The sequence below is a fragment of the Leptopilina boulardi genome, unplaced genomic scaffold (genome assembly GCF_019393585.1).
Source record: "Leptopilina boulardi isolate dan_hultmark-lab unplaced genomic scaffold, ZJU_Lbou_2.1 LbouV2_371, whole genome shotgun sequence".
Lineage (NCBI taxonomy): Eukaryota > Metazoa > Arthropoda > Insecta > Hymenoptera > Figitidae > Leptopilina > Leptopilina boulardi.
In genome coordinates, this window is record NW_026137942.1 from 772,267 (window position 1) to 783,483 (window position 11,217).

The 11,217-nt window shown below is 30.9% G+C and overlaps 1 protein-coding gene across 1 annotated transcript in view; it reads left to right on the forward strand.

Moving 5' to 3' along the window:
* Positions 1 to 11,120, forward strand: part of LOC127287485 (probable cleavage and polyadenylation specificity factor subunit 2) — a 32,665-nt gene extending 21,545 nt beyond the window's left edge. The window contains exons 10-11 of the mRNA XM_051314444.1: positions 3,646 to 3,783; positions 10,958 to 11,120. Of these exons, the coding sequence (XP_051170401.1) occupies positions 3,646 to 3,783; positions 10,958 to 11,050 (231 nt within the window). The 3' untranslated portion in view covers positions 11,051 to 11,120. The remainder of the gene's footprint in view (positions 1 to 3,645; positions 3,784 to 10,957) is intronic.
* The last annotated feature ends 97 nt before the right edge of the window (positions 11,121 to 11,217 follow it).

An 11,217-nucleotide genomic window follows, 5' to 3' on the forward strand; every position in this document is an offset into this window, starting at 1 on the left:
GACTTAGTAATTCTTACATTCCAAACGTTCTTAATTTAAAACTGTCAGATTCATAATCAGAGGATTCTCTCTTCCTAATTCGCACTGATTCATATCGACACTATAAATATTGTTTGCCGTTGCTTTGCTCTCTTATCACTTTTCTTTAATTTTCTGTTTATATTTCTGACTGGTCATACACTGAGAGAAATGGATGGTATGATCTTGACGGTTAAAAGTAGATATTATCCGATGCCATCATTATGCTACTCGGTATCATCAAAGATGATAAAAAATATGGTTATGTTACCCACTACAGTCAAGATGTTACTCCGTACAATCTGGATAGTAACTGATAGAATCTAAATGGCTGTCCGTATATGTAAAATCAAATATTGTAGCTGATACTACACGGAGAAAATCTGAAAGCACTGAGTATTTTTTCTCACAGCACTGGCTACTGTGTAAACCAAAAAATTAAATTCCAGAGTTCTGAAAGTTCTCCACACAACACTGAATGCTCTGCAGAAAATAATCACAACTTTTTTTGACAGTAATCAGAGTTTTGTTTTATATTAGTTGATAACATATTATTGAAAGCCACGAATGTAGCAATAAATTCTTTGCTTGAAGTCGTGACTGCTGTTCTCACAGCTCTGAGTACTGTGTAGAATTATTTTTTAGGATTGAAGAAATAAAAGAACATTAAACCTTTAATAAAAAATAGACAACAATTTTAAGCAAGCGTTCAAGACAATTTTAATCAATTTTAGATGTTTTCTAATATTTTTATGAAAAACATATTATTTGACTAAAATTATTTATATTTAATTAAATAAGAAGCAATAAACTTTAATAATATTGAACAAATTACTTTTTATTAATAAACGTAAGAAATAATAATTTTTTTTACTTCACGAGATAAATATTTAAAATAATAATGTTGAAACTTATTATTTTTTAATCATAATTATCTATAAATGTGACGCGACGCAAAGAAAGGTACCTAAGAAGGCAAAAATCGATTTTCGGATTATGATTGTTTTCGATAAACTAAAGATTGCTTTTCAATTATCTGAAGTCAAAATTAATTTTTATCTAATACTTTTCTTGTAATAACGATTTAAAGATGAACAATTCGTGCTAAGAGTTGATTCTCTTTTTCCTCACGCACACATACCTACGCTCCCCTCTCACTGTAACCATGCGCCACTTGAAGTTCGGGTCGGTATTCGTGATTTAGAGAGAGATGCGCTGACTACACCGTTCTCTCTCACTACGAAAGCACGTGTACGAGGTGCATCTCTCTTTACTTGCCGAAGACGGCCGAATACACAGACGCTTACTCGAATTAGTAGTGGGAAACGAGAGAGAGTAAGAGATATCGGAAATTCTGCGCCGCGTTCTCGCTTGTTCTTTTCCCTCTCCTGTACAATTGCCGTTTGGCTTCTTAGGTACCTTTCTTCGCGTCGCGTCACAAATTTAGATTAGGTTGTAATTTGATATTAGCTAAGAAATCTTAAAATCTCAAAACTTGTGAAATACAAATAAATATTTAAAATTTACCTATAATAATTTATTTTAAAAATAATTATTTATTATTTCATTATAATATAATAATTTTATTTGATGTATAACTAAACAAATTTTTAAAAACCGATAGTTTTTAAAAAGACATTTTAAAGTCTTCATTTCTGTTATTCATTCAACTGTTTATAAACATGCCAATTAAAATCAATATTTGACAAGAAAAAATAACCATGGCTATCTTCTTTTTAATTGACGTTAAACGTTCCTTTGTTTTCTAAATTCTAAAAAATAATTCTACACAGTACTCAGAGATGTGAGCTTTGAAAACATGTTTTCCTAGGAAAACTCATAACCTCACTGACGTAAAAGTGGAAGAATACAAATTTTTTCATCTTTCTTTTGTTTAATATGTGCCTAACGTAACGCAATATAGGTAAATTTTGAAAAACTTAATTTGGAAGCTTCTTGCTTCAAAAATGTTGATGTTCGAAACATATAATATGCAAAATAGAAATAAAAAAATATTTTTTTATTTTTCCTTTGATATTGGTAAACATTTTATAAATGATTTTACCCATACAGAATATTATATTAATTAATTAATTGAAATACCGCTTATTTATCACATTGAATTTCTCAAAAAACGATTTTTTGACACAAAAAATAATTTTTTTTAAAAACAACTCGATGGATTTTGCTAAAAATTATTTTCCACACTATTTTTAAGCTCCTGAATCGAATGCAAGAAAAAAATTCGAAGTAAAAAAAGTTGTCATTTAAAGTTGGTTCAGGCACACCGTGGCAGTCACGACTTCGCGCAAAGAATTTATTGCTACATTCGTAGCTCTGAATAATCTGCTGTTAACTAATATGAAACAAAACTCTGATTACTGTCAAAAAAATTGTGATTATTTTCTGCAGAGCATTCAGTGCTGTGTGGAGAACTTTCAGAACTCTGGAATTTAATTGTTTGGTTTACACAGTAGCCAGTGTTTTCAGATTTTCTCCATGTATCTGGATAGTATCCCGTACCATCTATTTCTTTCCGTGTAACGTTTAGGAAAATACTTTATTTTTTGCAAAATTTTAAAATTATATTCAAGAATTAGGGTAACTGTGGGTATTACTGTGCTTTTTTTGTATATGCTAACTTTGCAAAGCTCAATTTAACCTCAAAAATACATCAAATGTTGTTATTCCAATTGTAGATAAAAGTTTAATTATTAAATTTATTTAATCATTAAACTCGAGATTAGTTTGGCACTTTTTTTATTTAAAACATCCATTTAAAAAATAATGGCAAATGCGTGTGTTACTGTTAAAATGTCGGTATTTCTGTGCGGTAATTACTAACAAAACGGCAATTACTGTGCCGGCATTACTGTTAAAATCGAGCTGCATGTCGAGCTGCGCATGTCACAAGAATTCCCGTGTCGAAGTTCCTCGAGAGCGAGAGCTAAGGTTTCTTTTGAATACGAAATTCTTGTCTTTTTCGTTCGTTTTTCTTTTTTTCACTATCCATTTTTCTTTTTACTTAACTAGAAATTAATTAATTAAGCTGTCCATGAGAATGGAGGTTAGAGAAGCGTCAACAAAAAGATTAGGTTACCTTTGCGGCGAGTTGCGCAGTTAACGTATTTAAAAATGACAGTAATGCCAACAAGCAGTGAAATTATTGCTGGTAATACAGTTATAAGAAATATTAATTATAAATAAATAATATAAAGATAAATTAGTATTTTTTTAAAACATTGAAGCATACTTAATTGAGTAATAACACTGAATTGTGTATATTATTGAAAATATTGAAAATATTAACGCTTTCGAATAAGTGTTCACGGCAGCCATATTTGATAATTTCATGGAATTCAATCATAATCAATTTTAAATATAAATAATTAAATAACCAATTGATGAAATGCACATTTTTATTGACTATTCCATTAAGTAAGATTTATAATAAATTTTGTAATCATTTTGAAAAAAAAATATATTTATAAATTATATATAATAATAATTTTTTTTAAATGACAGTAATACCATCACGCACAGCAATACCCACAGTTTCCCTAAACATAATTTTCTTTCATCTAAAAACTTTAAGTAAAAAAGTTATGCTATGTTTTGTTTTACTAGGTACCTGGTCACCAAACGACATTTATAAATGAATTGAAGCTTGCTGACTTCCGACAAGTTCTAAACAAACATAACATTCCCTCAGAAATAAGCGGTGGTGTTCTTTGGTGTTGTGGAAATACGATAGCACTTAGAAGGGTAATTATGCATTAAAAGCTTCTTTCAATTACTGGCAATATCAACTTTTCAGTGAAAACTGGAGTTTTGTTTACATAAGCACTTTCAAATTTCTAGTTAGTTTTAATAAGTTTGTACACGAAAAAAAGTCTGTGAATCATTAAGAGACTACTTTGTCACTTTAAGACGAAGCATAAAATCGTTTAAAGATTAAAAGTCTGTGTTACTATTTAAAAAGAATTGATGAACCTTTAATGAATGTTCATTAAAATGGTGAGACCGATATGTGAGAAAAAAAATTTATTTTTTTCTGCAATCATTGGTAATTTCCAACACGAATTGACACAGAATGAATACACTTTCTCGTTGCACAGTTGGATGTTTTTTTACACTTTAAAACTACACACATTTACGAATTATGACGTATATAATCTAAACCTAACTTACATATATATTTCAGTTCAGGAGCTGAACTTGTACCTGTTCTGGTGAGAACATGTACAAGATCTTGTACAATTTCGGCACCAGAACTTGTACAAGATCTTGTACAAGTAAATATATTTAATATTTGAAAATTACGAAATTGAAGAATTCGACTTTATCAGCAAAGTGACATCTATTAGATGTCATTAAAACTCCTTGGTTCAGAGTTAGGTGTTTCATGTGATAATTATATCGATATGATTTGTCGACAAATAATTATCAATTTTTGAATTAATTTTGATCTGAAAAAATAAGCTGCGTGCTCGAGTACACTGTGCATCTGTGAGGACTCGAACTCGTTCTTAATCAGCGATAAATATAGTATTTCTATATAAAATATATCTAACATTAACTATAGCTCTTGACTAGTTATGGGCTTGATCTGAGAATATAAGAAGCTTGGTCGTTCAGGCTGTGTTGGCATGGTGCATTAGTTGGCAGAAGTCCCGCGTTAGGCAGCAACTAAGGAGGTTCGAGTCCTCACAGATGCACAGTGTACTCGAGCACGCAGCTTATTTTTTCAGATCAAAATTAATTCAAAAATTGATAATTATTTGTCGACAAATCATATCGATATAATTATCACATGAAACACCTAACTCTGAACCAAGGAGTTTTAATGACATCTAATAGATGTCACTTTGCTGATAAAGTCGAATTCTTCAATTTCGTAATTTTCAAAATTCTTAATCAGCGATAAATATAGTATTTCTATATAAAATATATCTAATATATTTAATATTTGTATACAAGAAAATGTACATGTTCTTGTACAGGTTCTTCGTTTAGGAAAAATTAAAAACTTTAAAGGCTGCGCAGTAGTTTTCTAAGGACTTTACAGCTGCGCAATAATTTTTGGCATGCATAAGTAAAAGGTTTTAATGATTCTAAATTATTAAAATCTCAAAATTTTTTTAAATGAACTGTACTAGAACATGTACATTTTCTTGTATACAAATATTAAATATATTTACTTGTACATCACTTTTCAATTACACAGAAACATAAAAGAATATATATTTTTATTGAGGTCAATTTTTAGGCAGAAATTGACTGCAAATGATTTGTTGAATTTCATATTCACATTTTACGTATATAGTCTATGTAGTACATAGGTAGCAAAAACATCGATTTGCCAGTCGATGACTCTGGACGAGTCTTTTGTCAGTAATCACCTTCCTGTGATCTTAACTATAGCATTGAAACCGGAAGATGTATGTGAAAGCTCGTACAGATTGCGTACAGATAAGGTTGACTGGAGGAAGTTTGACGATCTGATTGTAAGCGATTCTCAGATCTAGAAAACGGAGAAGAGGACTGCTTGGGGAAATACCGGTCGATTGAATCAACAATCACCGAGAGCTTGATTCAGTCAAGAGCCTACACACCAAAAACAAAAAATATGATCTCAAAGGTCAAGCCCTCATGTTGGTCTGCGGAGTGCGAAGAAGCTCTTCATAAAAAAATGGCTAGGAAAGCGTACCATCTAAATCCCAGCAAAGAAAATCAGGAGTTATTCATACACACAGAAAACATAACTATTGAGGTCCTCTCAAAGCAAAAAAAAGTATCCTTCAAAGAACTCTGCGAGTCAATTTCTCCAAAAATGGGTATTATTAGGGTATGGGGATTGATTAGAGCCTTTGTAGGGAAAAAAACAAAAAACATTAGCTCAACAAACGATCCGAACTCCTCGAAATATAAGGCCCTTCAGGATGAAATGGTTAGATCAGAAATTGAACCAATTACAATAGATCTTATAGCTAACATTGACGAGAATAATCCTTATAACAGATAGTTCTCTCGGAGAGAATTTTATACAGCTCTAAAACGTTGCAAAAAGAAATCGGCGCCAGGTATTGATAAAATCTCTTATGAAACAATCCATAAGTTACCGTTTAAATGCCTCAAAATTCAACCAATCCTTCTCTCTGAAACTGGGGTAACAACCCTTGGTCTCAGGCGAGCCTACTAGTAACAAAAACATTATACGCACGGCAAGCTGGTCAGACAACACTATTGTCCTAAATTAAAGGGTCTGGTGGAAAAGAACTGCAGTTTAAAGAATCCGCAAAAAAACATCAAAAAAGTTGCTCCGGTACAGTCCATGGACCCTTTAGAAACAGTTCTTGGAGGAATGTTGAAAGCGCAACGTCTAGCCTACTTCGACAGAGACTGGTCTGATTGTGAGCTGAACTTTGAGCTTAACGACATATGCAATACAGAGGTAGGGTTTGATTTTAGAGTGGAGCAGGATGCGGAGATGAAATTTGTGGACTATATAAATAATAATTACCCTGACTGTGAGGCCATATATACGGATGGCTCATACTCTAGACGAGGGATAGGGCGAGCACTAGCTTCTTTGTTCCATGCAAGAATTTCCGACAGGGAACGAGACTGCTTGGCTGCTACACGTCACAGGTCACAGAGATCACAGTAATCCATCATGCTATAAATTATGTCAAGGTCACTCAAGTTGACAAAGCATTGATTTGTACGGATTCTCTGAGGGTGATTGACAAACTCAAAAATCCTTTAGAGAACTCGGATTCAAGCTCCACAATTCATAAAATAGTAAACATTATAATTAGCTTGAAAAATGAAGTTAGGGAAATGAAGTTCATTTGGATTTGGCAATATCAAATGAAATGACATAACCCTTAAGCCATTTTGAGACAACTTTATCAGAAAAAATTTCTTTCCATATGGGCAAAAATTGTTTAAGATGACCTGGAAAAATACCTACCGAAGAATTTAACGACGTCTCTTGTAAGAATAACTTGCTGCGTGATTCCTGACAGGTGGATAATTCGATTTCCGATAACTGGATGGCTTCTGCTGATTTGTTGGTTTCACTTGGCCCTTCATTTCCTTCTGACGATGTGGTGTTTGACGAGGAAGACCTTACGAGTTTTTTTTTATGCGGATGATGTTAAGGATTGTCGCGGAGGTGGTACGGAGTAAGGGGATTGTTCCCATTACCTCCATGTAAAAGTTCGCAAGTTTACAACTGAAAAAAATATTTCCTCTTATTTTTGATTGAAATAATCATTTATTTACATTATAATTAGAAAAATACGTTTATATAAGTTGTAAAAATAGGTAAGAATCTTTTCTCATTACACAAATAATATACGTTCTGTTTAATTAATTTTTTAAAAACCTGGCATAAATCTTGGCAACGTCGCAAACTTTACGCAGGGTTGGTAGGACTGGTATTGTTATGTATAACAAACTTCAAACACACTGTGTGACAAGTCTGCAAGTTAACCTATCATTTTTCATTTTTTTGAAATGATTTGAAATTATACCATGTAAGTTCTGATAAATAAAAATGAAGTAAAGTTGCGTTACAAATAAGAAATCGATTTTTAATGGTTAAAGTATACTCCTTTTTTCTGAAAATAGTGATTACTTCTTTCCGTATGTTACGTTTGAATCTTCTTGATACTTTGCTATTTTCAAGTTTTTGGCACTTTTTTCCTATATACCAAGTCTCAGATTTTTGTCTTATTTCCATCACCCTTTTTTCATATTATTTTTTCTGTCCTTTGCGATCTCCCAAGAATCCTAAAAAAAAAATCTGTCTCGCGGTGACCAGAATAACTTTTGAGAGAGTCATCTGAACTCAAAAAATAAAATAGATTCTATTACTTTATGAGAAAATGTTGTCGTTGATCGAAGGAATTAAGAAAATATCACTTTTCCACAAAATGGCAGCTTCTTAAAAAAAAGTTTCATTTTCATGAAAAAAAATCGTCTTAAATTGTTAATTAAATTAATAATTTTAATTTTATTTAAAAAAACGTTCGATCAACGACAACAAAATGTAGTTGTTGAGATTGTGTTAAAAGAGCCAAATCGGTTTAGCGGTTTTTTTAGATATTGTGGTCACCGACTTAAAAAACGTAATTTTGAGAAAAACGAGTTTAAAGTTTCACAAACAGTTTACATTGAGTTTGTAATAAATGTGTGATATAATAAATATGTGATATTGTAAGGCAAGGGAACGAATGCCTCTTGAAGATATACTCAGATATACGAAAATTTTAAGGTAGAATATAATATACGGGACAAAAAAATCAGATTTCTATAGGAGTTACCGATGCCTTACCTGCTCTACACCGCATGGCACCTCCTTGCTAATTATGTCTGTAACTTCGAAAATATTCCTCGAATCTTAATAAAAAAATTTTCACAACAGTCAAATATATATACTTTAAGAAACTGCAAAAAAAATTTCGAATTTTTGAAAATCGTGACTAGGTATAACCCCTTAATAAGAATTGTGGACCCTAGATTGGACGCAATGGGAAAATTTCAGTAGCCAGGCGTTATATATCCCTACTGAAAATCCCTGTACAAGATCTTGTACAATTTCCTGTACAGGATCAGCAACTAAACTTGTACAATTTCTGACCAGTTCCTGTACAGGAAAATGCATACGAATTTGGAACATGTTCATGTGTGACATCTTGTACAAGATCTGGTGCAAGATCTTGTACAAGAAAATGTACATGATCTTGTACAATTTCATGTATAAGTACTTGTACATGAAGACGTTCATGTTCTTGCACATGTTAATTTTTTTTCTTTACTAAAAATTAAAAACTTCAAAGGCTGCGCAATAGTTTACTTTAACCTATACAGCTGCGCAATAGTTTTTAGCATGCATGAGTTACGAATCTTAGTGGTTAAAAATTATCAAAATCTCAAATTTTATTAAAATTTTTTAAAATTTTTTTCTAAAAAACTACGTGGTAAAAAAATTTTGAAAAAAATCATGACCTCCTAAATTGATCTAATGAACAAACTGTCAAAATTTGATAACTTTCTATTATTATCTTAAAAGTCCAGCGACAATCCTTAATTGGGGTTTTTTTTGTATATTTCAAATCTTTTGATGATTTTTCAAATAATTAATCATTTTTTAATGTTTCTCCTAGATCTTTACTAAATAACCTCTCGTCTGTTTTAGTATCATTTAAGATTTCTTTCATAGATGGGTTTAAATGAGAGATAATGATTAAACGCCTTGTCAAGGTTTCATCTCGTTAAAGATCCACTAAAAATCGCATAATATCCCTTAGGGTTGAAATAATTGATAATTTATCTATTTCTTCATTTTTTGACAATTTTGTCAATAAATTGCCTGACGCGGACAAACACGCTGACACCTTTTTCTGTTTTTCTTTAAATTTTCCGATCCTTTTAAATAAAGGTTCCAGAAGTGAATTTTTTATTTCAGCGTTGACTTTCGGTGGTTCAAACAGATTACAGTTTTCAGAAATTGGATACTTTTGAAATACTTCATTTATTTGTTCTTTAGACAGTCCTTTTTTCAAAATATCAGTCCAGCGAATCATAATGTCGTCATGGATTGGTGTTCCTTTTTGATCATCAGAAACTAATCAGTTTTCTTTTCTGAAAGATCATTCTTTTCTTCTAAAGGATTCTTTTTTCCTTCTGGAGGTGTGATAAGATCTAATTTTGGAGGAGAACGAGAACGACTTCTATACTTTCGAGAACCATTATATGATCTACTTGTAGATCGACTCAAGGAGTGGTATCGAGTATAATGTTTCGAATGCCTTTTATTACGTTTATCATATGTTGTCCGACTGCGAGATCTGTATTCAGAATGATTTGGAGAGGGACTGCGTAAAAAATCCTTACGACGACTTTGTGATCGTCAATTTCTGTGTCTAGAAATTTGAGAATATGATGAACTTCGAATTGATGAATTTTCATCTAATGATTTGTTGTATCCTGAAAAGAGTGATCATTTTAGAATCTTGTCCTATTTCCGAAAATTATGAAAATGAAAACATTGTTTTCTGTAGGAAACTTGTTCCAAATTAAATGCAGAGAAAACTCATTAGCAATAAAAATAATGTAATTTTTTTTATATATATATTTTGTTTTGTTTATGAATCTTGTTGCTTATTAGTATATAAAAGAAAATAATCCACTCTCACATTGTTAGAATTTTTCTTTCTTTTTAACTGATTCAAAATATTGATTCAACTTACTTCGTTTGATACGATGAAATTCTTCTTTTCTTCTTAATTTTTCCTTTAACTTCTTTATTTTATTACTTGATTTTTCGACATTATTTGAATGTTTTTCCATTTTTTAAAAATTTTCGTGTGACACTTCTTGAGCACAAGAAAAGGAATGAAGATCACTATAAACAATCGGAATGTAGTTGCAAATGACAAACAAGCGAGGGTATTTTTTAAAAAATCATAATACTTTAAAACTTGTAACATTAAGAGCACTGAGGCGGGTACTACAATAAGTAATGTGAAGGAAGAGACGCGAAGTACAATTCCATAAATTCTTTACTTTTAAAGAATTCAGTTAAAAATATTTGAAAGTTTAAATGACATTTAATAAATATTAAGTACCTTTCAAACATCTATTCCTAATAGTTTTACAATAAAACAAAAGTAACTGATTACATACTGAATTCTAAAAATTCTATGATTCGTTTTCAATATTTCAACGATGTTTTTAAGTTATTGAAGAATGTTAACTAAAATTCTACGGCAAAAGTGTCCTTTCTCAAAGTGACAGACTAGTCTCTTAATGATTCACGAATTTATTTTTTCCGTGTATAATAATGGTTTTTCATTTTAATTGAACTTTTGCTGAATTTTAAGTGAGTCAAATATGTTATTTAATAATTCGAATTTTAACATTTCAGCATGAAGCTGGTAAAGTTATTTTAGAAGGATGCCTTTGTGATGAATATTACAAAGTAAGAGAATTATTATATGAGCAGTATGCGATTGTGTAATATATTAGTAAGTTATTATATTCTAATTTGTATGAAATAAATCTTTAATAATTACTTTATTAATAAACAATTGTTTTATTATTTCATAAAATATAATGTAACTACAAAAGTACAAATTTCAAGTACCCCTAACTTCTTTTGCATTTTTTACGAGGTTTTATTTTTGA